Source organism: Phalangium opilio, unplaced genomic scaffold (genome assembly GCF_054372755.1).
Source record: "Phalangium opilio isolate 3A_F unplaced genomic scaffold, DU_Popi_V2 ptg000048l_1, whole genome shotgun sequence".
Classification (NCBI taxonomy): Eukaryota; Metazoa; Arthropoda; class Arachnida; order Opiliones; family Phalangiidae; genus Phalangium; species Phalangium opilio.
The window spans coordinates 3683645-3710338 of record NW_028324170.1 but is presented as its reverse complement, the minus strand read 5'-3'; the positions used below and the strand labels follow the sequence as shown (position 1 = coordinate 3710338).

At 34.4% G+C, this 26694-nt stretch overlaps 6 protein-coding genes across 11 annotated transcripts in view; 3 read left to right on the top strand and 3 right to left on the bottom strand.

Moving 5' to 3' along the window:
* Window positions 1–13580, bottom strand: part of LOC149673770 (uncharacterized) — an 82754-nt gene extending 69174 nt beyond the window's left edge. For 2 of the 3 annotated variants that reach the window (XR_016366918.1, XR_016366917.1), the window contains exon 1: window positions 12128–13580. The gene's annotated coding sequence lies outside the window, so the exon portion shown is untranslated. The remainder of the gene's footprint in view (window positions 1–12127) is intronic. The other variant, XM_089839507.1, reaches the window with a different exon arrangement.
* LOC149673771 (lysosome membrane protein 2-like) lies at window positions 1485–11446 on the top strand. Its single transcript, XM_089839514.1, has 11 exons — window positions 1485–1862; window positions 5264–5424; window positions 6118–6265; window positions 6342–6572; window positions 7440–7531; window positions 8389–8441; window positions 8499–8568; window positions 8867–9161; window positions 9746–9819; window positions 9985–10183; window positions 11117–11446. Exons 1-11 carry the CDS (start codon window positions 1728–1730, stop codon window positions 11243–11245), a joined length of 1587 nt encoding a protein of 528 aa, XP_089695640.1. The 5' UTR covers window positions 1485–1727; the 3' UTR covers window positions 11246–11446.
* A 142-nt stretch (window positions 13581–13722) lies between the features above and the next one.
* On the top strand, window positions 13723–18468 carry LOC149673769 (lysosome membrane protein 2-like). The gene is made up of 13 exons (XM_089839515.1): window positions 13723–13978; window positions 15056–15219; window positions 15454–15601; window positions 16093–16365; window positions 16424–16515; window positions 16586–16641; window positions 16707–16776; window positions 16962–17155; window positions 17224–17345; window positions 17420–17493; window positions 17991–18045; window positions 18118–18261; window positions 18331–18468. The coding sequence occupies exons 1-13, from the start codon at window positions 13853–13855 to the stop codon at window positions 18334–18336; spliced, it is 1524 nt and encodes a 507-aa protein (XP_089695641.1). The 5' UTR covers window positions 13723–13852; the 3' UTR covers window positions 18337–18468.
* A 592-nt stretch (window positions 18469–19060) lies between these two features.
* On the top strand, window positions 19061–22371 carry LOC149673768 (platelet glycoprotein 4-like). 3 transcript variants are annotated; one of them, XM_089839480.1, is made up of 14 exons: window positions 19061–19309; window positions 19764–19927; window positions 19994–20141; window positions 20203–20532; window positions 20609–20700; window positions 20770–20822; window positions 20882–20951; window positions 21014–21201; window positions 21259–21380; window positions 21436–21509; window positions 21566–21620; window positions 21681–21824; window positions 21885–21981; window positions 22235–22327. In XM_089839480.1, the coding sequence occupies exons 1-13, from the start codon at window positions 19184–19186 to the stop codon at window positions 21945–21947; spliced, it is 1629 nt and encodes a 542-aa protein (XP_089695606.1). In that variant the 5' UTR covers window positions 19061–19183; the 3' UTR covers window positions 21948–21981; window positions 22235–22327. The 3 variants fall into 3 exon arrangements, with proteins under 3 accessions (XP_089695606.1, XP_089695604.1, XP_089695607.1); XM_089839478.1 differs by lacking the exon at window positions 22235–22327 and having other exon boundaries at window positions 21885–22224; XM_089839481.1 differs by lacking the exon at window positions 21885–21981 and having other exon boundaries at window positions 19062–19309; window positions 22235–22371.
* LOC149673767 (uncharacterized) lies at window positions 22337–25718 on the bottom strand. 2 transcript variants are annotated; one of them, XM_089839475.1, is made up of 7 exons: window positions 25544–25718; window positions 25389–25470; window positions 25081–25192; window positions 23047–25005; window positions 22845–22980; window positions 22687–22764; window positions 22337–22617 (listed from the first exon to the last, which is right to left on the bottom strand). In XM_089839475.1, the coding sequence occupies exons 2-7, from the start codon at window positions 25446–25448 to the stop codon at window positions 22521–22523; spliced, it is 2442 nt and encodes an 813-aa protein (XP_089695601.1). In that variant the 5' UTR covers window positions 25449–25470; window positions 25544–25718; the 3' UTR covers window positions 22337–22520. The 2 variants fall into 2 exon arrangements, with proteins under 2 accessions (XP_089695601.1, XP_089695600.1); XM_089839474.1 differs by lacking the exon at window positions 25544–25718 and having other exon boundaries at window positions 25389–25537.
* Window positions 25719–25963: 245 nt separating this feature from the next.
* On the bottom strand, window positions 25964–26592 carry Polr2L (DNA-directed RNA polymerases I, II, and III subunit Rpb10). The gene is made up of 3 exons (XM_089839494.1): window positions 26470–26592; window positions 26250–26382; window positions 25964–26179 (listed from the first exon to the last, which is right to left on the bottom strand). Exons 2-3 carry the CDS (start codon window positions 26342–26344, stop codon window positions 26071–26073), a joined length of 204 nt encoding a protein of 67 aa, XP_089695620.1. The 5' UTR covers window positions 26345–26382; window positions 26470–26592; the 3' UTR covers window positions 25964–26070.
* Window positions 26593–26694: the final 102 nt, after the last annotated feature.

The window sequence follows — 26694 nt, the reverse complement described above, 5'->3', positions numbered from 1 at the left end:
TATCCGATTACATCATGTACACGTTTTTTATCTGGGGTAACGATAATATAATCTTATCGTCTCAAAAACATTTTACAGTCCCTTTACATCGTATCCTTAGTTTCCGCGACCCTGATTTAAAGAGATAGTCGTACGGTAGTCCATTTAACAAAATGCATATCTATATCAAAGTTTTGTAAATTTGATGCTGTTAGTTTGAAGATTACGTTTTAACCAATTTTTTTCAACGGGTATAGTTTATTTAATGTTATACGATTACCACTTTAGATTAGTTTATTTAATTTTAAACAATTACCGCTTTAAATTAGTCTATTTAATTAGACAAATTTAAATTAGGTTATTCAATTTTATACGACTACCAATTTAAATTAGTTTATTTAATTTTAGACAATCTCCACTCTAAATTAGTATAATTACTGTTATACGATTACCACTTTAAATTAGTTTATTTAATTATAGACAAATTTTATAGATTGCTGTCATATTTTATTTTAGGCTTAATGGATAAGAAATTCAACAAAGAAATACATGGAATTATGTTTTTTTTATTTTCAACAATAGACCTTGATAAATCAATAACCTCGATGCGACAAAACCACAATTATTAGTTTAAGGTTAATTGTTTTTTTTTCCTTTGAAGAGACTCGGCGCATCTCTCTTCTTATCGATAAAGAGTCAAAGCAAAGTTGACACTTAAATAGTTATTATCAACAGTACGTTTGTATTTTTTTTTTAAGAAATAAGTCTATTATAATGTATCTTACGTAAGTCTTAATTAATTGAACGGTATCATTCTGAATATTGTCATAACAGGGGAATCCTTTGAGTGTGTGAAAGCCCTACTTCTTCTCTTTCTAATGATACTAATTATTTGAGGTTACAATAATTACTTCTCGAGTAATTAACAAATTACCAAAAGACAGTGTAAATTATCCCCATTGAAATCCCTTATAACACTTCCAATTTGATGCGTTATAACTTTGGTTCTACAAGAGATACGGGAAAGTCCTTGGAGTATGTTATAGCCCTATTTCTGTTCTTTATAAAGATATCAATTACTTGGGTTTAGAACAATCAGGACCCGAGTTATTAAGGAAAATATCAATTCCAAATCGACTATATCTTATACTGAAGATAAACTTATGGATTTTAGTTTTAACTTGAAACCCAAGAACTTCTCAGAAGATTACGAAGATACAGTTACAGTAGTACATTTACTCAGGGTTGTTATATTTATATATATAAGAATTTAACAATTATACAATACGTACTTCAACAGAAGGAAGGTCTAATATACAGTTCTGAAACTATAAGTTGTTAAATTTCGTATTAACGTCCTTCTAGATTATTTAATTTTAATCTTGAATATTTTATTGGCGAGATTAGGAATTTGATTTAAAGGACCCACAATTTTTTTTATCAAATAATTCTTGAGATCGAGCAAAAAACTGATTATGTTTTCGGTAGAGACTGCCTTGTGACCTACGCAGCAATTACTGTCATTTTGGAACAGTTTCTTGCCTCGTTTCAACCGACTGCAGCGACTTGGAAGCCAATTTTAGACCATATAGTTTATTTTTAGAAAAATTATTTTAAATGAGTTTTCTTTATTAACTAAGAAACTAAATTGTAGTGATTAGGTTCCGGTATTTTAGTTTTTTAAATTAAGTTCGTAATTTTTTCTTTCTTTAAAAAAAGAAAAGGAAGTGCATTTAAAACTTTTTTAAATGGATACCCGAAGACGACGACTTTGTTTGAGGGTTACCGTTAGTTTAGGGTTAATAATTGGAGTTGTGCTTACCGCACTCGGTTTGTACTTAAGACTAACGTTTGATTCCTTAATCAAACAGAAGACAAAGGAGGTAATTGTATTCTAACATTCAAATGTTTTTTATTTAGTGTTGCTGAATTGTTTATTGTCTTAATATTCGTTTTAGTCTTTAAAACTTGATACTACTTTTTATTACGGTCTTATTCATACGCGTTGGAACGGTTACTGTTCCATTTTAACTATTTATTGTAACATTTGCTTACACGGTTTACTAGTTTACCACGCCATTTGATATTTGATTACACCTTTTACCAGTTTACCACTCTATTTGATATTTTATTACATGGGTTACCAGATTATTCGGTATTTAATTACGTGGGTTACTATATTATTTGGTATTTGATTGCATGGTTTACTATATTATTTGGTATTGTTTACTAGATCATTTGGTATTCGATCGCATGGTTTACTAGATCATTTGGTATTCGATCGCATGGTTTACTAGATCATTTGGTATTCGATCGCATGGTTTACTAGATCATTTGGTATTCGATCGCATGGTTTACTAGATCATTTGGTATTCGATCGCATGGTTTACTAGATCATTTGGTATTCGATCGCATGGTTTACTAGATCATTTGGTATTCGATCGCATGGTTTACTAGATCATTCGGTATTCGATCGCATGGTTTACTAGATCATTCGGTATTCGATCGCATGGTTTACTAGATCATTCGGTATTCGATCGCATGGTTTACTAGATTATTCGGTATTCGATTGCATGGTTTACTAGATTATTCGGTATTCGATTGCATGGTTTACTACATTATTTGGTATTTGATGATTTACTTCGCCTCTATTTTCTGTTTATTTACACGATTTATTAGCCTACCCCTCAATTTACTATCTGATTACATGTTTTACTAGCTTATTCCTCAATATTATTCATAAGTAGAGAGTTTACTATAGCCCATTCCTGTATATTGGTATTTCGTCCATCAGTTAACTATACCTTTTTTAGTTTGCTGTTTGTTTACTAGTTTTGGATCACTCTTATTTTTTATTCAATCGCTTTAGCTACCCCCCCCCTTATCTATTTGTTATTCGATTAGAAATATACTAGAACCTTCGATTCTTATGGAAATCAGGCGATCCTTGAAACTTAAAAAATGTATTTAATTTATTTCAACATTGTCCTGTCTATAAGGAAATTTTGTCCCAAAATGGCGGCTGTACGCTATAAACGATATTTCTTATTGGTTGAACTTGAAACTAGATCCAATTATGGACAGTAAAAACGCCATTAGTCTTTTGAAGAATTTCTAAGCCCCTTGGCCTCTTAACAATATCATTTCCTTATCCAAATTATTGTTTCAAATAACATCGAGTCTTAATGACTTTAGAAAGTTAATTAAACACATAAATTAAGGTAATTTTTGTTTATATGTATTTAGTATCATTGAAGGCTCTAATGTGGTCCTTTTGATGACTAAATTTTTTTTTCTAAATACAGCCTTCGGTGAAATTTTCTATACGTTCCAATGTCAGGGAATTTTGAAATTGTTAAAAATGTCAGGGAATTTCGTAATGGTTTGGTACAATTTTCATATAGCATAATGGGTTGTTCCATAAAGGTTGGTAGGACCAAGGTACTGTTTGATCTATAAGTGATTTTGAGTAGAAAATTTTCTATGACCGATTTTTCCCTAAAGTCCTCCCTAAGCAATCTATTAAACTTAAATTTAATGAAGAAATTCAAAGACAATTCTAATTTAATTAAGGGGTCATCCGTAAAACACTCCAATAATAACTTATTGCGAAATTCGGTCCTGCCAACCTTTATAAGTCCATGGTACTAATATTTTTTTAGACCCAGCTTACAACATTTTGACTTTACAAATGTCAGGGTATTTTGTTAAACCGCCATAACAATAAACCCACTTTAAAATATCAGATATGAAATTAAGGGAAAAACCCCTTCACTGTATACAAACAGTTTCTTAGTCGCAATTGCATTTTATCTTTTTAAAAATAAAATAGAGCTTTTTTATATCTTATCCGAAAGCGATCTGCAATACAATAAAGGGTTAAAACCGTGGGAAACCCCTTTATTAAAGATATTTAAAGAGAATGAAAAGCCCTCGGAAAACGTTCACAGACCCTTTAGCGAGAAAACAAAATTATCATTAAATATTTTAGATCTTTACTTTTAAATACGCAGTTAGAATATCTACGTCATTTTAGAAACGTTCTCGTACACGGGGTTGCTTTATAACTTGGCACTAATATCTAATCGTAATTATCATTTAAGAACGTATTTACCTAAGGGACAAGTAATATAAGTGGATTGAAAAGCGATTTGCATTTTTCTTCCCGTATAATTATGTTAAATTATTATAATGGTTAAAAGTTGAATTTATCATTAAGCCAAACCAACATTAAATCTGTTTCTTTATTTTTTTATTATTATTTCAATATTTATCTCTATTAGACTATTACGAAGCGGTTTTAGGTTTTTCCTGATAAATTCCAGCAGCTATTGAAGTACAGGGTGTTTCAATAAAAAGGGCGGTACGATAGAAGTACATTGGACTCTTTGGGCAGTCAATTTTGAGTCGAAAATGTTGCGTGACATTTTCCCCTAGGCCTAAAGGGAAACTCTAAACACTTTAGGGTGTACCCAGGGATAGATTTAATTTTTAGAGGTAGGAATGGAGAACAGAGTAATCTAGCTGGGCGCGCGTCAAAGTCCCGGACCCCCTTCCACGGGATGGAGGGGAATGAAAGAAGAGGCGGGTCATATGCGACAGAGGTAAAAAGGAATTACGTATTTTTCGCCGTCCCCGTCAGCAACGTCATCACAACGTAGTTTAAGTGAGCCAATAAGATAATTTAAACTTTTCGTTACGTGTTGGAGGGAGGTGCTCTTTATTGGGCTATGAGTCGGATTGAAGTAAATAATAACCGTTCTCCATTCCTACTTCTAAAATTAAATCTATTCCTGGAGTACCTGAGGTCAAACTGTCATAGAAGTTACATTTTTGACTCATAATTGATTTCCCATCGTCTGCTACTACGAACACTCTCCTCCTATCTCTGACCTCGGTTTTGGCGACTGTATTGGAAGTCCTCAGCTCAGACAATACTATAGAGCTATCTCAGTTGTGACATCAGTGCCTAGGTAAAACGTCACGGGCTTAGCTTTGGCAGTGGGCGGCCATGTTTGGTACCGCTTTAGTTCTACGGGAAAATAGCATGGGTGACGTCACACTATGGCTTCTGAGATAGCTCTATTAAGACTACCCGTAGCTCCTCCCTTCTCAGTACCATTCTATCTTCGGTCCTACCATGCACCATCCCCTCTTGGAACACCCTGTATAATATTTTTATTTATTTAGTTATAGCTGAAGGATTTCTCGTTTTCTAATTGGATTATATAATAATTCGTGGTTTGACGTAATATAATGACTTTATTTTATTTTTGTCCGTTAGGCCTTGGCAATTCGTAAATGTAGCGAAGCTGGGGAACGATTTGAAAATCCTCTTCTGCCTACTTTGGTTTACGTCACCGTTTTCAATGTTACCAATCCTGATGAGGTCAATGAAGGTCTAGCTAAACCAAACCTCAAAGAAATTGGACCTTTTGTCTACAGGTGAAACAAAAATTACAAACTTCGTAATCAATCATAGTAAAGAAAAAACTATCAGTCAAAAAATAAAAATTATTATCTTTAGACGTGATTTGTGTAGGGCAATGTATCTAGTATCGTTCGATAGGGTAATATTAGGGCCATCATGTCATCTAAGGTTTTTTATCTTAACGTCTTGATAAAGGTAAACAGGGTTTTTATAGTACAAGACCGTGTTTCTGATAAGTCTGATATAAATTGAGGGGGATGTTCTTTGGCAAATCAATTTTGAGTCTAAAATGTAACTTCTATCTCCATTTTGATTGCCCTAAGGGACACTGTTTTCGAGTTAAGATTTTACGGATGACTCCTTAAATTTAATTAAGAAACTGAAAGACAATGATTTCTAATTTAATTAAGGGGTCATCCCTAAAGCACTCAAATCATAACTTGAAAACTGTGTCCCTTAGGGCAATCAAAATGGAGATAGAAGTTACATATTTGACTCAAAATCGTGCACCCAAAGAACATCCCCTTAATTTATGAAAGGCTTATCAGAAACACCCTGTATAGTACATGGAATAACGTGGAAAGTCATGGAATATTTTAGTATCATAAACCTTCCTGAAAAATTTAGTCAGTTTTTATATACCACACTATAGTTATTTATAACTTTCGTTGTTTTGTCTTGAGTTAACTATTTATTTTTGATTACAGATTAACGAAGCGAAAACTAGTTTTAAGATGGGACACGAATGCGGGGACCATTACATACAGGGAGAGACCAACCTTCCATTTCTTAAAGTCAAAGTCAATTGGTGACCCCAAGGACTTCAAAATTTATCATATCAATGCCCCTGATGCTGTGAGTTGTCTTCATGTCTCGATTAACCATTTTGTTCAATTTATTAATTACGGCTGTTAACTATTTTTCGCGCCAGGCCATCGCCGAACATATCGCGCCAATGAGACTGAGTTTATTTACGGCTTCAAGGTTTCTGTCTATGACATTCGGACTGAACTTTGGTCCGCTAGTCATCGAACATACCGCGTCCCAATTACTCTTCGAAGGATATCGCGTCGATACCTTAGATTTTTTGCAGGAGAAAGTCGGAAAATACGTCACGGTACCGGACAGATTACCTAACAATACTTTTGGCCTATTTTACGGAGTAAGTATAAAGATGTAATTATATACCAATCAACCCATAAGTATTGTAATAAAAATAAGTATGACCAGAAGGGGATAATAGAAGAAGGATGACACTCTGTATCCACTTAATACTTTAGCTACGTAACACGATTCTTCCCAGGCTCATGCATGTACCTTTTTGTTTGCTCTGCCGTTCATCAAACTTCAGATGGGTAACCATCGCACCGTGCTAGGGTCAATTCTATAACTGTTTGGTATTTACTAAATCCTCAGCAATCAACCCACAAACCTTGATTGTCTTGACGTGGGACAAAAACGCACAAGCGCATGCATGCGCCTTGGAAATCAAATAATAGAGTAATGATGGGGGAACTATTTATCGCGTATGTGATTCGGTTTAGTAACCTTGGACACTCCAAATGTTAAAGAATGTTGGGAAGAATCATGTTACAATTACATGATCGCTTTGTGTGACACCTCTCGAAGACAAGTATTATATAATTCTGGTATAACACGCACTTTACATTACCGTAATTACATATTTATTAATGAAGATATTTATTAATTTATTTATTTATTTAAAAAATGGGGTGCATTGATTTTAAAACGGGTGATAGGAAACTCAGTCTAAAATTATCTCTAGTGGTTGATTGCTCAATTACGAAAATTAATTTTGATTTGCAATAAGTTATAAGCGCAGCTACGTCACCTTTCCACGTCATACTTTTATTGTCACGTTACTTATAACCAACCCCATAATTATCCAGTCGATATTTAAAAATATATTCTTGTCAAAATATTTTCTAGAAAAATATCACGAAATTTGATTGAAATTCGAAGGCTTATTTTAAAAATAAATTTTTACATCATTTTTTTTTTCATATAGAAAAATCACACGTATGGCAAGGAAATTACGGTGCTGTCAGGAGTAGACGATATAAGCAATTTGGGCAGAGTTGTTGAATTCAATCACACCAGGTAAGAGAACTGAAAGGGTTAGAAAAAAAAAACAAGTGAACCCCCTAAAGGCTAATCAAAATAGATATTTTGAACTTTTGAACACTATAATTACTAAGGTAAAACATACCGGACTATGTCCCGTTCACACCTGTGACTTTAATCTTTTCCCGACCATGAAAATTAATACAGAGTTTAAAGGGGTACTAAGGGGCTAGAATAGATGAGCGTACAAAGAGATGAATGTATGTATCATTTGGAACCATTTTTTATCTATAATGTTAAAGAAGATGCATGTACATCTTGGAGTATACCATTACGAAACCTCTAGTTAGTGCGAACGGGCTATAAAATGGCCAATGTATTCCAGGAATTCTTTTATAGAATTTGTTGGGTTTCAAGTTCGTTTCGTGAGTGCACGAATGGATATGATTGGGTAAAACCCCTTTACTGACAGATGTCTGTTCGTCTTAATCTGAGAATAAAAGAAAGAATCTTGGATCAGGATATTCGGGCATTTTAATTATGGTACTAAACTGGACTTAATGTGTTTTCGCGAATTTCGTATCAAAACAATTTCAAGGACAATAACAAGCGATGGGATAGATTTTGTTTTGGTCTTTGTCATAAGACAATCAACTCTACTGCCAATTTATTTATTAGTTATTTGTTTTTTTCTATTTATTTATTAGTTATTTATTTATTTATTTATTTATTTTTTATTAAATTATTAGTTATTTGTTTAATTCTATTTATTTTTATTTATTTATTTTTATTTATTTATTAGTTGTTTATTTTTATATATTTAATTGTTTTTATTTAATTTTTATTTACTTATTGATTATTTATTTGTTTATTATTTAATTATTTATTTGTAGAACTTTGCCTTATTGGAGGTATAATTCAACATGCAATGAAATAATAGGCACTGGTAAGTATTTTATAAGTAATGTCTTCAAAATGTCAAATTAACAAATATCATTTACAGATGGCACATTTTTCGCGCCTTTTATAAAGAAATCTCAAAGTGTCTACGCATTTAGCCCCGAATTATGCAGGTAAGTACCGAATACAACAATAGAGGGACCATATAGTTATTTCAGAAGGCCTGGGGTATACGTCACCCATGCTATTTACCCATTGAAAAAAAAGGTAGCAAACATGGGTGCGCACTACCAATTAAAGCCCCATTTTGTTTACAAGAAACTGAGGTCTCAACTAAAATAGCAAAAACGTGCGAAAACCTTACTTATAATTAACCATCGAAATGCCTACTTGTCCCTCTCTGACTTTCAACTTCTTAATTGTTAAGGTTCCATTATTCAAGTAATTAACCTCTAATGTACTTGTTCTCAGATCCTTGAGGCTCTCTTACCAGGAGACACTCGAGGTTAAGGGTATCGAAGTGTATCGTTACGCGGTTCCCAAAACGGACTATTTGGCCAAGGAAGAGAACCGTTGTTATTGTTTAGCCGAGGACGTGAAACAGTGTCAAGGGTCCGGTGTCTTGTCCATTAGGACGTGCTTGGATGGGAGTCCCGTGGCTCTCAGCGCGCCACATTTCTACCAAGCTGAATCCACCTACGTTAATGACTTCACTGGATTGAATCAAACTGATGAAAGACACGCTTCATACGCCGATATTGACCCGGTAATATTCATTTATTTGACCTCTATGACCTTTTTTCAAGTTTGGCGCTAGATTTCCCATTTCATTTGTTTCCAAATTAGGCTTAATGTTACAAGGCCTACTACAAGTTTAATTGAAATTTAAATTTAACGAAATTAAAGTATTCTACAAATAGTCGCTTGGCACTCGTCGAATGGCGAATGTTTTTATGCCATGGACCCGCCGGCTTTATCAAACAAAGTTATTATTTAAGGAAAGTTTTCTCAATAAGGCGCGGTTCTAATCAAAGACACAATCTTAAGTACTTGATTTAGAATTTTAAATCATTATAGAGAGGTTAAGCCTAAAGTTAGAGGAAGTAGATATATTTTATAAAAAGTACTTAATAACTCAAGGTTCATTAAGAAAAATTCATTAGACGAATTTAATTTTTAATATATAGTATTTGTTTGAGGTCATCTTGAAGGACTTAAATACTATTAAACTTGCGCCACATATTCGGGAATTCCCGAGCGATTTTATTTGCCGACTTTCATAATACTTGGAGAAATTACCTTCAGTTTATTTATCAATAAATTAACCACATTTTTTTAATTATTTCTTAGATTACCGGAGTGGTCATGAGGGGAACGAGAAAACTACAAATTAATTTTGAAATTTCGAAACAAGAGACAATTCCGTAAGTTACATTTTCCCTTTTAAAATAGACCCTTCTGAGAAATCGAGGGTCACTATTCTATTAGTGTTCCATGAAATTACGATGAACAGGGTCAAACCTTGATGATGTCATAGTGACCTTTTTGAACCGAACGTTTGTTAATAAATTTTTCATTTTATGTATTAGCTTTCTAGCTGACGTCAACATAAGATTTTTTCCATTCGCCTACTTAAACGAAGTTGGTGAAGTTAACGAAGCCTTGGCGTCTGAATTTCTTTGGAGGGTGGCTTATCCTGTTAAATACGGCATTGTCGTTGTTAGCGTTATATTGGCAATAGGCGTAACATCTTTAATCGTAACACTAGCCTCTATTTTCATAGTTAAGGTAAGACAAGGCTTAAATTTTGAATTAAACATCATTGAAGAATACTAAATAGACAAGTTATGCCGAGTCCCTATTTAATATTCTCGGCATAGAGCTGGGAATAAAATAGAATCTGGTGTTTTACCACCTTAGTTTTCTTAACCCGCTACCCTTTTGAATACATAGCCCACTCAAACTCAATCCACGCTCACGGACGCTTGCTTCGTTGAGCGCATGATCGAATGGGCTATGATTAAAATGAAGGTGAAGAAGAAGAACCCTGGGGAAAAAATGCTGCATGACCTGTTTGAAAACACGTGACAAAAATCATCTTTGGCTCGTGTCCACGTGCACGAAACCCACGTGAAAGTAGTTAGGTTAAAGGGGCTGTTCGGGCCGTGGGGCAAACGAGCTTAGCATAACGGGTGGGTAATAAGTCGGACCACCGCTTTAAACCTAAATTTAAAACTTGAGCCATGGATATTTGGATAATGAATGCGCGTGAGGAAATTTGTTTTCACGCTATAGGATAGGCAACTCCATATCTCCGACGGCAGCTTATTAGTTATATATTCTCTGTTCCAGCTTCTGTTGTCAGCACACGCAAAGCTACGTCTCTATGTAACGTAGCTTTGTGCGTGCCGACTAGAAAAGAGACGAAAGAAATACTCATTTTCATTATCTAAAATCACGAGATTAAATCCTGAGCACAAAGCTATGTTACATAGAGACCTAGCTTGGCCGTTACAAATAGAGAGTTGCCTATCATATAGGGTGAAAACAAATTTCCTCACGCCCATTCTTTATCCATGTTTGAGCTATAAACAGTATTTTGCTCACTTTGCATGACCTCTTTAATAAGATCAAAAACACCAGATTAAACTTTTTATATCAGACCTATTGGTGAATATCAATATGAGTAATTAAATTACGTATAATGATATTCATCCATAGAAACGAAGTCGTAATTCGAAAGAACCAATGAAAAACGGGACGACAGCTATAAATGGAAACGTTACGACAAACGATAAACAACAAAAAACCGAGTTGAAAGATCTGCAACCTTTGAAGCCAGTTTGTTAGTAATTTTCGTTTTAATTGTTTTGTTTTAATCGCATCTCATCGCAAAAATCATAAATAATGATTACCAAAGACTTTGAATCATTTTTTTTAATAACAAATTTTATCTGTACCTTCAATCAAAAAAGAATGTATAAAATATTACGATATAATATCGTTCATTAAACTCGCGGTAATTTTGAAATTAAATCACAAAAATCAAAACGCTATTACTAAATTATTCCTGGAATGAACTGAACACGTACGTCAACGTGTAACCAAGAAGCGATATCTAGTTTACTAGTGAGAAGGTATAAGATCCCCAAGTATTCGCGCGCCATAGTCCCAGTCCCCCTTTCAAAATACAAGGGGGGACGTAAAAGGAGGCCGGGCTATTTCGCCTCGGAAAATGCGTAATTTTCGTTATTCGCGTTGCGTTGACGTGAGGTTTCAAGAACCAATGAGATGCTGGCTTCAGTTTGGAGGGGGGATTAACTCCGGACCTACTATACGTTTGGACTGGAGATAAAGCAAGAAATGTGGCGAATTTATACCTTCTCCCTACTAAACTAGATATTGCTTCTTGGTGTAACTAATTAATGTGTATTTATTGCCCATAAAGTCGGCAGAGTGACGTATGCGCATACAACGATTGGCTTAAAAATGCATTTGATATAAGATAATTAAACAAAGCAGGGTAATAAAAATAAAGTTATATTCTAACAATAAATAGATAGGGAACTCTTCATTTAAAATAGCCGGGTAGCGTATCTAGTATGAGATAAACACGGATTTTGGACTTAAATGCTCTAATTAATTTTAATACCAACTCAAATTTCAATCAAATGCAAAGGAACTACTTTCTTTACAAAGGTTTAAGTAATATCCATGCGCGTAGTGTCCTACCTGATACCAGTGGTGATAATTTAGGTCTTCTAATTATAATCTGACACAATGGAGCAATCGGAGAAACCTATTTTCACCTCCAAGTATATTACTCCGTGTCAAATACAAAATGAACATCACGACATTAGATTACACCGGAGCTAGTCCACTTGAAAAGTGAAAGAACAAAAAAAAAAAAATCTCACGACATTTCACAATTCGTAACCTTGAAAAAAACCTTCTAACCTTGTTCTTATCGAAACCCTTTGTTAAAGTCACCTTTACTATTTAGCATTGTGGAAAATACGGCGTATTGATATCGTATGATAAATCCCGGGTTGAGAAGAGTAATCCTTAACTGAAATTCAGTATAGACTTCTGTCCTTTAAATATCTGTATAGATTCTCTAGGCTTCCATGTGTCACGTCACGTTTTCCTTTTTTGAACTTCACCGTATACCCGGGAAAAGGAATCCGTGATTCAGATTTGAAAATAGTTTAACGCACTCTTGAGATGGCGAAATATTTTACAAACGAGGGGTAGTTCCCTCCTGGTGGATGCTATAGAATAAGAGAAACTTTTGACAAAAACATATTTCATTTTTATTCACGAAAATATCTCAAACTTTCTAGAAAAATTCTTTTTAGAAAATCGTTTTTACCTTCGCGAGAATTTTCTCTACTGGTTCATCCACTGGTTCATCTTAATTGTTACGCAAATTCAGGTTTAACTTTCGTTGATGTAAGAAGGTAAAAGAAAAATTGTGCAATTTAGATACATACATTATTATTTATTTTTTCTTTTCTTTATTTAAATCCTTTTCAAATCAGATTCAAAGACGAACCGACAATCTTTAACACGTGCAGATTTACGTCACGTTTTAAAGGGACAATTAAATGTCCAGACAACCATTTTTAATGGATGTTTATTGAAATTAATATTTTTTTAGTGAATGTTTATTTAAATTAACGTTTTTTAATGGATGTTTATCTAAATTAACGTTTTTTAATGGATGTTTATCTAAATTAACATTTTTCTATAGATATTTATCGAAATTAACATTTTTCAATGTATGTTTATCGAAATTAACATTGTTTTAAAGCATGTTTATTGAAATTGACATCCATTTTTAATGCATGTTTGTTGAAATTGACATTAATTTTTAATGCATGTTTGTTGAAATTGACATCCATTTTTAATGCACGTTTGTTGAAATTGACATTAATTTTTAATGCATGTTTGTTGAAATTGACATTAATTTTTAATGCATGTTTGTTGAAATTGACATCCATTTAGTCATTAACGTTTTTATAAATTTTCAAAAGAATATTTTATTTTTGAATCTTATAGGTTGGTGTGGCGATCGCTTATACGTTAAGGTACCCCATAGCGGTTTTTAAACCGAAAATTATCATTAGGCATCCCTCATCTTTTGAAACTTAATTTTACTTAAGTTTTCTTTAGGTAAAACGATAAAAAAATGTTAATTAGTTTCATTCTCTCTTTAACTTTTGAAGTTACTTATCCCTCGGTTCAGTTCATTGTTCTAGACTTAGTGCCTATATTAGTTGGCTTCCATCTCGCTTTTTATGATAAACTCACTTTTAGATTAGATTGAAGCACCTCAAGATTATTTTTGGCATTAAATTGGCCGCTGTAATTTAATTGAGTGTATTGGGACTCGCCGTTCCACTTTCGACGAGAACTTTAAAGTATCTAGGTGTCCCCCGGATTTGAGAAATAGCCATGCTACTAACCGGGACCTTCAAGATCGGTTTGTTGTCCCTTGTAATAACTGGATGTATACTCATAATCGCCGGTGGAGTTCTACATGGAGTTTTTCCTGGAATTTACAAGAAAAAAGTCGAAAAGGTATACCTATGCTTAATTATTTCTGATTAAGAAAAAATATTCGATTCGGTAAATTTACAGTTCGCTAATTTCCAATTATTTACTAGAAGTACGTTTTAGATTACCATTGCATAGCGTAATTTAACTTGGTAATCTATAAACTTCGAATTAAAAAATTATTAGCTAATTATAAAGAAATAAATTGCGAAGAAAATCAAAAAATCTCATGGATTCCCGATTAAAATTAATTAATTGTTAATTAAAATATATATCTCGTATTTAACGTAGTAAATTAAAAATTTAAGTTACAGCCAAATTTGAATTAATAATTTATTAGGTAACTACGCAAATAATTAGAAACAAAAAATAAACATGGTTTCCAATTAAAAATTTAATTGTTAATTAATGCATTTTTATTTATATACACTAATTATTAAATATGAAGACCCTGAAAATCATTTTATAAGTTAAATCAAACCCTGATAATCGTTGCTTAAGTTAAATCAAACCCTGAAAATCGTTGCTTAAGTTAAATCAAACCCTGAAAATCGTTGCTTAAGTTAAATCAAACCCTGAAAATCGTTGCTTAAGTTAAATCAAACCCTGAAAATCGTTGCTTAAGTTAAATCAAACCCTGAAAATCGTTGCTTAAGTTAAATCAAACCCTGATAATCGTTGCTTAAGTTAAATCAAACCCTGATAATCGTTGCTTAATATAAATCAAACCCTGAAAATCGTTAGGTCAGTTAAATCAGACCCTGAAAATCTTTACGTAAGTTAAATCAAACCCTGAAAATCGTTAGGTCAGTTAAATCAGACCCTGAAAATCTTTACGCCAGTTCAATCAGGCCTTGAAAATCCTTACGTAAGTTAAATCAGACCCTGAGAATCGTTGCGTAATACTAGGCATAATAAGATAAAATCACGCTATAAAATTATCTCGGTTCCTTGTTGTAGTTCTCGAGTAGGTCTGCCTAGAATGACTACTTGAATATTTATCTAAAACAAAAAATGCAAGCTAGTTTTGATAAGGCACCGACGGCACCGACCTCAACGTGTCCTTAATTTATTCTTATCGATTATTTAAATTGATGACAGGAATTGGTATTATCCGAAGATAAACCCGAAAATGTGGAAAGATGGATAAAATCACCAGTTCCATCTTATATGAGTTTCACCCTTTTCAACGTCACCAATCCCGAAGAAGTCAATGCAAGGTCGGCTATACCTTATCTAGAAGAAGTTGGACCTTATATTTACAGGTGAGATATCTTACAGCCGCTTACGTTGAGTTATACCAAAGGCAAATATTGAAATAAGAGAGTGAGTTGAGAGGCGATGGTGCCTCTGAGACAATGAAGAAAACATATTTACTTCCCCCCCCGGTTCGTCATAAACCATTCTTAAGTCTTTCATTCACGCACTCCCGCGAAAAACTGTCAATTAGAATATCGTAGTGAGAAGTTTTCTTTAACGCCTGTTGATTCCTTTTACAGACAAGAAAAGGTCAAGGAAGTAGTGGGCAGAAATGAAACCCTTGGTACAATTGATTATGAAGAGACGACTCATTACTATTTTGTCCCGGAACTGAACGAAGATGTCGATCTTGACGCCGAAATTTATCACATTAACGCACCGGCTATTGTAAGTTGATTAAGTCAAATTATGTACAATTACAGGGCCTCGATGACCCATGATCCTATAGACACTGCACGTGCTCAGTTGTTGCACAGATACAAATATATATTGTTAAAGAGGGTGAAGAGGAATTCAACAATAATTTTGGGCGGGCTCTATTGTTATCTCGAGTTTTAGGTCTATCATATCGTTAGGTCAAAAGGTTAGGGGCAAGTATGCTAGATCAATATCATCTATAAATCAGGATACGAATAGCTTTGGTGACACTTTTTCTCTAGTCCATAGAGATATTTTTAGAAAGTTTTTAAATTCTTCTCCTTTCATGGGAAGGTAAACTAAATTTTAAAAGTATGACAAAAGTAAGATTGCAAAGTTATTTTTGAGCTAGTTCATATAGAACGATTTTCTGAGGTCATGGCGACCAAAAATAGACGCAATATTGTCCGTTAATGAGTATTGTTTCAACCCTTCTAAAGCATTGGTCCTTAAAATTCCAGGGTTTCGCTGATAAAATCAGTGCACTTTTACCTATACTGAAAGCTATGCTGGCAGGATTAGGTATCAAATTCGAAGATTTAGGATTAACAAAAACTTCGGCAACTGGAGAGCTTATCATTAAGAATAAAGTCAACGAAATTCTCTTTAATGGATTCGAAGTACCTATTTTTGCTGCAACAATGAAACTAGCCGAATCATTAAAGGATGAGGGTATTAAAGCCATGGTATCCGGACAAATACCTAAAGATTTGAAGTGGTCAGCTTTCAGAGAAGTAAGTGTGTGTCATACGTATTCTGAAGGGAAACTAAACTTAACGCGACACTTTTTAGAAAAATGGTAGTACAACTTCTGGAAACACTATATTTAGCGGAGTTCAAGGCGCGAACAAATTAGCAGTCTTTCAGAAAATCAACGGAGAAACGTAAGTTAATTTTAAATTAACTTTAAATTTTGTTACGAGTTAAAATTTATTTCATTTTTTTTTAATTTAGAAAACTTGACTTTTTCAAAGCACCAGGCTCCTGGTGTAATATAATTAATGGAACAGGTTAATTACATCATTATCTGAGAAAATTATAATTAAAAAAACTATAAAACTATTTTGAATAATAGATGGAACTCAATTTCCACCTGATGTTAAAAAGAATGAATACCTCTTCGTTTATTCAGCGGATGTTTGCAGGTTAGTGTTTTTGTCGTAAAGTCAAAGGTCATTATCTCGAGCCCCGATTGATGTAGACACAAGTTTTTAGTATCATTAGAGAGAGGAAAATTTAGGTTATTATATCCTTAACGGAATTTCCTGAAATTATTCTTAAACTAGAGTAATTATGGCTCAATGTTGCACGACTCTTCTATTTTTCGCAGATCACTTCAATTGGAATTTAGTTCCGAACCGACTATAGAAAAAATTCCCGCGTATCGTTTCGTACTGTCCGAAAGTGTCTTTATGGATCCAGAGGTCAACGGAAGTGTCAATGTCTGTTTTTGTCACCGTACCGATCGTAGAAAAGGATTGTGTTTCAAAAAAGGAATCTTACCCATTAAGGAATGTATGCCAGGTCAGTATTATTAAATTTGTTAAGCCTAATTCCCATCGTATATCGTTTAATCTCCGTTCCTGTTTTAGATAAATCTGTCATGGCCATGTCCGCTCCTCATTTCCTCAACGCTGATGAAATATACTTGGAAGCCTTCAACGGGTTGAAGCCCAACGTTGAGAAACACGGTACCTTTCTCGACATCGAACCCGTAAGTAACATCTTCAATTACTCGTCAGGATTCTGGACGTTTCTGGTTTTGTTTATAGTAAATATCTTCTTCAGAACACCGGTGCGGTTATCCAAGGCAAGAAAAGGTTGCAAGTTAACATCATCGAAAAAAAAATTGGTGACTTCGAGTAAGTACTTGCTAATATTGTATCATCTTAACATTAACGAAGTGTTTAATCAGAAGTATATAATACTTCTCTTCGAGAGAAGTGTACCACAAATCGGGGTAATTGTAACATGATTCTTCCCAACATCACTTAACATTTTAGCAAGGTTACTAAACCGAATCACGTACGCGATAAATAGTTCCCCCATCATTACTCTATTAGCGCTTAACTATTTGCCAAGGCGCATGCATGCGCTTGTACGTTTTTGTCCCACGTCAAGATAATCAAGGTTTGTGGGTTGATTGCTGAGGATTTAGTAAATACCAAACAGTTATAAAATTCACCCTAGCACGGTGCCATGCCCATCTGAAGTTTGATGCGCGGGAGAGCAGACAAAAAGTAGCATGAGTCTGGGAAGAATTATGAATTACATAACTATAGTATTAAGAGGATACAGAGTGTCATCCTTCTTCTATTATCCCCTTCTGGTTTAACTTAATTGGAATTACTATCTTTAGGTTCCTGAGTGGATCGGGGGGACAGAAACCTTTCCCGTTTTTCTGGATTGAAGAGGTACGTATTCTAGTTTGGTCCACAGTAATTTTTTGGTCCATGGATTAACGTATTTATTTTTATCGGAATTAGGGTGCTAGAATAGACAAAGCGAATGCCTTATTACTTCGCAAGAAAGCTATCATTCCTAAAGAGTCAGTTTTTTGGGGGAGTATTGCCGGCATTGCGGTTGGAGCGGTCCTCATTTTACTATCCATTGTAGTGTACATTTTCAAGGTAAATTGAATTACTTCTTATTATCTAAATTAGACTTAAAGTTAACCTTAAGTTTAATTTTTTTTTCAGCGCTAACCACTAACAACTTTGTAGCAACGAATGTATAGAATTTTCTCTATAACACTCTGTGTAAATAATATCGAACAACATTTTGCGCGCGCGATTCATTTTAATTATTATAAATTAAATATTATGTTTTGATTTTAACTTCTAACTCTTCATTCTTTCGAACACTAACCTTACTAACTAACTAACGCAGAACCCTTCCAACTTCCAAGGCATATAAACTCGTAAATATTTTTCATAGATAGAGGGTCCCTAATTAAGGCCTACTGAGCCCCGGGGTTTCAATTGGGCTTCAATTTAAGTTGACTTGTACCGCTTGTACCTAGGATCCCCACAAAACGTTTGTACTTAAGGACTCTTAATTGACAATAAGGATTAAGACCACCATCAACAACTTGTACCTGAGACATTCAGGACCCTTAAAAGATTTGAACCTATGGGGCCCCAATAATTTTAACAGTACTCGACTAAAGGGCGACTATCGCGGTTATGTCTGTTGTGTAATTAATACGTTGTAACGAAATTATCACCTTGAGATAACATTACAATAAAAAATCACACAACAATTAGGTGGAACCATAAATTCATATCGAAGGTCGTTTTGATATCTTCATTATCTTTCACGTTATATAACCTGCAAGGTCCATAAGGTGCTCAAACTCTACTTTATCGTGGGCCCCCCTAACTCTTGATAAAGAGAGAGAAAAAAAATTAAAAAGATTCTGATTGGTGGAGCTAATCAACTGTAGTGTAAATTTAATTATTATGATTTTCATAAAGTTTCTATCAAAGTCCCTAAAGTAATTCATGATCCACCCATCATCTCTCTCTAATCTGGAATTCGTTAACGGTCATCATGCCGTTGTCCGGTTGCGTTAAAGCGACTCTAGTGTCCCTGAGCGTTGCAGGGGTCATTTTCATCGTTGTGGGCGCTGTCGTGCATGGAGTGTTCCCTGGAATCTACAAGGACAAAGTTGCCGAAGTAAGAACTTGACTAAAAGTGTTTTCTACTAAAACGCGTTGCCAGTGTTGATGGTCGGACGCAAGCTTATAAAAGTGACCCTAATTTAATTTTCCTTCATTAATTAATTTTCTATTTTGTTTTATTTCTTAATTAGGCTTAGCTATGTAGATTTTCAGTTACAAATCAGAAATCCACTCGAAAAGTAAACACTCGAGAGATTTGACTAAAGTATAAAACTCGTTCAATAACAATTAGGCAAGCTCTTGTTAATCTTTCGTTATCAGTTAACATATTTTCGAGGAAGCGACCACTCTAGCGGTTTTTTACAATGCAAATATAAGATAAATTTATTCTAAATTAACTATATCTATTCCCAGTACATATCGTACTTGTGACCTTGAAAATTAAAATGTAGTTAAGCCCAATATTTAAACGTTAAGCCTAATTAATATTATTTTCAACATTGTTATAGGAACTCGTCTTGGAAGATGCTAAAAAAGAAACTATGGATCGTTTTATTAAACTTCCGGTCCCGATGTACATGTCCTTTATATTTTTCAACGTGACGAACCCGGATGAGGTCAATGCACGGACTGCCAAGCCTATTTTGGAAGAAGTTGGACCCTTCATTTACAGGTAATTCGTACTTGCTAGTTTCGAGACGCTAGGGATGTCTCAGTCAGTACTTGACTGTCTTTATAGGGAGGAAAAGGTCAAAACTATCCTAAGTAGAAACGAGACGGAGGGAACCTTAGAGTACCAAGAAACGACCAATTACTTCTACGAAGAAGAGATGAATAAGAACGTGGATATTAACGCTGAGATTTATCATATTAATGCCCCAGATTTGGTAATCTTTCAAATTCATTCGAAGTGCGAGGGTTAGAGTTTTATAAAGTCTTGCATCGCAGGGGATTGGTAAAATGTTTACCGGTGGTCCAGGCATGAACGATCAAACCAACTACTTTGAAATGCTTTTGGGTTTACGAGACAGCTTCGAAGGAATGGTTTTTGACGCTGAGTCTATCATCAATGCGATGGGACCATTGATAGTCAAACACAAGATTGTTGATATCCTGTTTAACGGATACGACGTACCTACTTTTCAAGTACTTGCTAACCTGAACATTTATTTGCCCGAAATGGTGGAACAAATCATCACTAGTTCGCTTGGCAAGACTTTGAGACAGTTCATCGACGAAAAACTTCCACCTGGACTGAAGTTTTCAGTCTTCGCTGACGTACGTCTTAGTTTACAAGGAAAACATTTTCACCAGAAATGGAAATGGATTCCAACCATTGTTTCTATTGTTTTAGAGGAACAATACTCAAGGTCCACGACTCAAAATTTACACGGGTCAACAGGGTATCACGAACTTGACAGTGTTAAAGGAAATAAATGGAAATCCGTAAGTTTTAATGGTGAACCTTAGCCTTAAAGAAATAAATAATAAATATAAAAAAAAATAACTTATTAGAGATTTGGGATTCTATCAAAAAAATACATGGTGTGATCGCATTAATGGCACTGGTAAGTCAATCAATAAAAAACATTTAACAACGTCATTATTGACGCGTGACGCGTGACAGATGGAATGCAGTTCCCGCCTGATGTTAACAGTGATAACAATGTCTTTGTGTATTCTCCGGACGTTTGCCGGTAATTTTCAATTCATTTCGAATAACTTGAAAATAGTTAAAGGTCTTGCTAAATCTCATCAGGTCCCTGGAATTCGAATATTCCGGTTCAATCAGTTTAAAAAAGATCGAGGCATTCAGGTACGTCTTACCCGAAAGGGTTTTCGAGGACCCTCAAGCTAACAACAGCGAAAACGTATGTTTCTGCAAAGAACATTATAAATACGAATGTACCAAAAAAGGATTGTTGCCGCTGGCCTATTGCATGCCGGGTAATGTATTTAACTTTAATTGCGTCTGATTAAAGTTTAACAAGAATGGTTTTACAGAGAAACCAGTATTAGCCATGTCCGCGCCACACTTCTTGATGGCGGCCAAAGAGTACTTGGACATGTTTGAGGGATTGAAGCCAGAATTCTCCAAACACTTTACCTACTTGGACATTGAACCGGTAAGATTAGTTTTATTAGGTCCAAGGCTTAATAAACTAAATTATATATCTGTAGAATACTGGTGCCGTTATTAGGGGTGTCAAGAGATTACAAGTAAACATAATGGAAGATCGCATTCCAGGTTTCCCGTAAGTACTTAAGACTTGAGCATTAGGCATTTTTAACCAATTTCATATCTGAACAGAATCGTCAATTTAACGGCTGAACGTCGACCATTTCCTTTATTATGGCTGATAGAGGTTTGTAGAGCTAAGCCTAACAATTTATATTAGGCCTAATCTTTCGTACTTGTCTTTTAGAGCGGGGAAGTAGACCAAGCTAACGCCGATTATTTGAGAAATAAAGCTATCATACCTAAAGAAGCGGCAACTTGGGGTTCAATCGCCGGCATAGCCTTAGGGGTCGTGTTTATCCTCGTTTCTATCGTTTTTTACTTCATAAAGGTCAGTAACCAAGGCTTAGTTATCATTTGGGGAAAATATAGATACTTAAACCGATTTTAGATGCGAAATTTACAAGGTCTGGATAAAAAGGGATATATGAGTGTCCTAGTTAAACACATTTAAAAAAAAGTGAAGTTCATCCTTAACAATAAAAAAAGTAGGCCTAATTTAACATAACTTGCGGGGATACCGCGTGGCTTTTATCGTTTAAATTACGCGGGAGAGGAGGCGTTCCACTGTTGTTTGGAAAGTTCCTGTGATCATATAGACACGTGACGGAGACGTCATTAATTTTAATTCAATTTTGGGCACCACACATGGCGTGGATAAGATCTTTTTTTAAGAAACTTAAATTCAAAATGGCGACTAAGTTAGATTCCAGCTCAAATCTCTTTCTTTTCTATTTTCAGCGGTAATATTCAACAGAATCTATTATGTTTCACCCGTTTTCTACTTCTAATTTTATTCCTATCATTATAACTAATTTAATTTAAGAAAAAAAATACTGAATATAATAATTTTTCATAAATGTTTTATTTTCCATGATTACACTTTTTAAACAAATCAGTTGACGAAAGTAGCAAAAAAAACCAAAGAAAAAATAAACACGAAAAACTTTATAAAAATGCCCGCCAATTAAATATTTCAATAACTTTTAATATACCTAATTATTATTTAATTAACAAAATAATTGTTCTATTTAATTTTGGCTTTCTTTTTTAATTGTTTTCGTTTTAATTCTTCTTGTTCTTTCTTAATATCCTCCAAATCTTCTAACAAACCCAGACGAGCACTAAAAAAGAAAAGAAATATTAGTTTACATTAATTAAACAATTAATTGATTTAATTAAATGTAATTAACCTGTTCATTTCCTCCTTCATTTGCTGGGCGTAGCTACTCTCCATTTCTAAATCATCAAATTCTTCCTCGAATAAATACCTTTAAAAAAGAAACGTTAAGTACAAAAAAAAAAAACAAAACAAATCCTAAAATTAATTAAAGTATTTAAATCAAATTACTTATTTTTGTCGTAACCAAATATCTCTTGAATTTGTCTAGAATAATCTTCCATATCCCCGATTGGATCATCATCAATAAATTCTCTCATCTCTTCATCATCTTCATCTTCATCATCGTCTGATTCAATTCTACGAACTGATCGTGGAAAAAAAAATGGGTAAAATATGATATTATTTTAATTTTCAGGTTTTGCAAACATACCAGATCGACTGGTAGTAATAGGAGGCAACTTTCGGTAAGGATTTCTTGCCAATGATCTACCGGGAAGGTAAGGATCGTGTCTCATTGGTGGATAACCGGCGCGTTGGGACAATGTTGAAGGTGAAGGACGTCTCCTTTGCGGAGGTTGTTGCATTCGACGCGTTTCCTCACGTCCTCTTTGAGGGTTTGATAAACTAGGTCGATTCATAGTCCCGTTATCATTGGCTGAAGATATCTGTCGAGAATCGGGGGCTCTAATCACAGCCTTTGATGAAGAATTAGTTTTCAAAGTATTTCCAAATGGGTTAGACGTCTTTTGCGTTGGTCCATTTGACGAATTTTCTTCATCAAATATATTGACATCGACGTTTTTTAAACGACTGGGGGGTTGCTTAACAACTTTTTTTGATGAAGCTGTATTATACGAAGGCACATAGTCATTTCTGGAACCATTCTGGGGTTCATTTGGTCTCCTAGAGGATTGGTTAGATGAAGGTCTATTTGACGAATTTAAGCTTGAAGAAGCGCTGGATCTGTTACAAGCTAAACTTCCGTTACTTTTAGAGGAAACAAGAGGATTTGCCGATCGTTGGCTCCCCAAACTATTTGGCCTTTGCTGGGACTGTTTTGACGAAGCCGTGTTATAGGATGGTAAAGGTTTTGATGAATCCGTTCTGTTAGTACTTTGACCTCTGGATTGTTGTGGTCCCTGATTACTTCTTGATGTTATATTACCCCTTGAAGAATTATTTCCAGTTGTAGATTGAGGTCTAATATTATTTCTAGGATTTTCATCTTGACTCGGTCTAGAACTTTGTTGACTCGATCTATTTGTTGAATTTGAAGTTGATGGTCTGGAACTCGCGCTATTTGAATGTAATGGCCTTGAACTAGAAGGGTTGATACCTCTTCCATTACTTGTCGAAGATGGTCTGGAACTATTCATGGAAGATGGTCTGGAACCATTTTGCATAGGTCTAGAATTATTCACTTGAGGTTTAGAACTGTTATTTGTCAGGGGAGGTCTGGCACTATTATTTGTCAGGGGAGGTCTGGAACCATTCTGCATTGAATTTGAAGCTCTGGAACCATTCTGCATTGAATTTGAAGCTCTGGAACCATTCTGCATTGAATTTGAAGCTCTAGAAACATTTCCATTTTGGTTTGACATAGACTGAGTATTTCTAGAATTACTCATTGTAGGTTTAGAATTGGAACTAGTTCTATTTCCATTGACAACTTGTCTATTCCTATCTTGTTGGGATTGAGATGGCCTATCATTGGATCTACTTGAAACTTGCTTAGTGGTAGAATTTTGTCCATTAGGTCTTTTTGTCATATTTCCTCTATTAAAATGCTCTTGTTCTTCAATAAATTTTAAACGTTCTTTTTTTGTCATAAGCCTTTCATCATTTTCCCCTTCGTAATCTGAATATTCACTTTCTTCCGGATCAGATACAGCCAGTGGGTTTTTAGCTTTCTCAGCGGCAATTTTTAAAAGTTCATTAAAACTCAATGGAGCTTTTGAAGCTTTACTGGATGGACGTAATTTCTTATTTGGATCTTGCTTTGGCTTTACACTAGTCCAATTTCCATCCAATTTCATCCTTTTTTCAGGGATTAAATTTCTAGACTCTACTAATCTTTCTGGTTCGGGTGATTTATCATCTTCTAGGGGTTGGCCAACTTTGCTTTTACGTTTCCGTTTATGAGGTAACGCTTCTTGTTCCGCTTGAATTTTAATTCTAGCTTTCATTCTTTCAACTTTATCAGTTAACATTTGCCGTTGAATTGAGGCTTCCATCTTTTTCTTGCTTTCTACCTCATCCTCTGTTAATCTAATTCGACTAAAATCGTTATCTTTAGTTCTACTGGACATTAATTTGGCTGCTTTGTTGCTTTTAGCATTTTGAGCTCTTAAGGCTAATAATCTTTCTCTTTGACGTTTGGCTTCAACCTCTATTTAACAAGGAAATTAGGCTTAGTTTAGAGTTTCGGGTCTAATTAAGGCCATTTAAAATAGGGCTTATTTACCTTTTTGCCTCTCCAACTGATCCCGCTTCTCCAGAAACTTTTTAACAGCATCGGAAGGTACATTACTACGTGGAGGTTTCTTTGCAGGGGTGATTGCAGTGGAAAACCCTTTCTGTAAATTATTATTTAACATGTAACGCGTAAATTTATAAATATAACCCTTAAAACTACATCTACGCGAAAAATTTAACATTTAGGTCTCATTATTATGCAAATTTCCTATAAGTTTCCATAATTTACATAAGAAAAACCCCTAAGCCTTGGTCGCAAATACAATATTATTTTAAGTTAGAGTGAGTTAAGCTTACCGTATTTGGTTTATTTTGTTTATTATCCTGGGCAATTTGAAGCAAATTGTTGAAATTCATCGTTAAAGGTTAAATTATCGCGCTAAAATAATCAAATTTAATTCAATTCATAATCGAGTATAAACCGACTACCTTGCTACTTCAGAAAAAAATACCTAGAAATGATGTCATGACACACAATCTCTCTGGGAGTGTTGACGTCGATGGCTATTAACCAATAGGAAGCGCAGCAAGAACAATTGGAAAAACCCCTGTAGTGCAGTCTGGGAAATAGCACAGGTACTATGTTCGTTTGGGCAAGTTATTAAATTGACGAAGTGGGGCTACTCCCGTTTACTAATCTAGAGGGAAACTAATGGGGGGGGGGAAATCAGGTCTAAGGACCAGTTCACTATTTTGGACTGATTCCAACTTCCAGGAAAAGGAGGCACCATAGATGTTTATTATCTATGGGGGCACCAGAGGGCACAAAGTTCATTGACCTTATTTGCACAGGTGTATTGCACAATACAACTCCTTGATAAAATGGTCAATTCTTTGGCTAGTGGGAACATAATGGTGAATTAGAGATAAAATGACAATTTAAATCATTTTATTAACAAATATGAAATGATTATGTTAAATATACATTGGAAAATACACTGAATTCAATAACAATTAAAATATTTGACAATTATGGTGTTTATTTTTCAAGTGGAGCATAATTCAGAAGTTTTTCAATCAAATCCACATGTCCCAATAGCATCCTTCTGCAACAATAACGTTTTAGCCCTAAAGCATCCAATGCATCTCTGTAAGAAATTTGAACTATAAGTTAAGGATAATTTAAATTAGAGAAGAATTAAAATTACAATATCTAACCCTTCGGTATATTCTGCCTGTAGTAAACCAAGATAGGCTTCCCATTTGTTTCCAATTACTTTACCACAAGTAAAACATCTAATTGGAATGATCATGGTGATTTTTGAGGTTTTAAAGTTGTTGAAAGACAAGTCTGTTTGAAAGTACAATTATTACTATCTTAGCCGAGTCATAGTACAGGATTTAATTCGTTTAAATTAATTTTAACCCAATTGATTACCTTATTTTTTGGAGTTTTGATAAGTCTGTCAAGACTGCAACACGATGATCAGCAGTTCGACTAGCAGACAACAAAATCGTATGTATACAATCGCGTGAGCGAGTGGGCTATGATGTCCCAGTCTGTCCACTTTTGTTTGATATTTAATTATTTTACTTGATTTAATTATTTTAGTGTCTTTAAAAATAAATTTAATTTCATCAAGAATTAACCCCATATGGTAAT

Bases quoted from the DNA above. Each gene is read 5' to 3' on its own strand.
- LOC149673771 (XM_089839514.1), top strand. From the start codon at position 1,728: ATGGATACCCGAAGACGACGACTTTGTTTGAGGGTTACCGTTAGTTTA. The intron at 5,425-6,117 runs GTGAAACAAAAA...TTTTGATTACAG, and splicing joins ATTGGACCTTTTGTCTACAG to ATTAACGAAGCGAAAACTAG. The intron at 8,442-8,498 runs GTAAGTATTTTA...TATCATTTACAG, and splicing joins CAATGAAATAATAGGCACTG to ATGGCACATTTTTCGCGCCT.
- LOC149673769 (XM_089839515.1), top strand. From the start codon at position 13,853: ATGCTACTAACCGGGACCTTCAAGATCGGTTTGTTGTCCCTTGTAATA. The intron at 13,979-15,055 runs GTATACCTATGC...AATTGATGACAG, and splicing joins ACAAGAAAAAAGTCGAAAAG to GAATTGGTATTATCCGAAGA. The intron at 15,602-16,092 runs GTAAGTTGATTA...TTAAAATTCCAG, and splicing joins ACATTAACGCACCGGCTATT to GGTTTCGCTGATAAAATCAG.
- LOC149673768 (XM_089839480.1), top strand. From the start codon at position 19,184: ATGCCGTTGTCCGGTTGCGTTAAAGCGACTCTAGTGTCCCTGAGCGTT. The intron at 20,142-20,202 runs GTAATCTTTCAA...CTTGCATCGCAG, and splicing joins ATATTAATGCCCCAGATTTG to GGGATTGGTAAAATGTTTAC. The intron at 20,952-21,013 runs GTAATTTTCAAT...AAATCTCATCAG, and splicing joins TATTCTCCGGACGTTTGCCG to GTCCCTGGAATTCGAATATT.
- LOC149673767 (XM_089839475.1), bottom strand. From the start codon at position 25,448: ATGAATTTCAACAATTTGCTTCAAATTGCCCAGGATAATAAACAAAAT. The intron at 25,193-25,388 runs GTAAGCTTAACT...AATAATTTACAG, and splicing joins AACAAAATAAACCAAATACG to AAAGGGTTTTCCACTGCAAT. The intron at 22,618-22,686 runs GTTAATTACATT...TTTCTTTTTTAG, and splicing joins ATGAAGGAGGAAATGAACAG to TGCTCGTCTGGGTTTGTTAG.
- Polr2L (XM_089839494.1), bottom strand. From the start codon at position 26,344: ATGATCATTCCAATTAGATGTTTTACTTGTGGTAAAGTAATTGGAAAC. The intron at 26,180-26,249 runs GTTAGATATTGT...AATTTCTTACAG, and splicing joins CAGGCAGAATATACCGAAGG to AGATGCATTGGATGCTTTAG.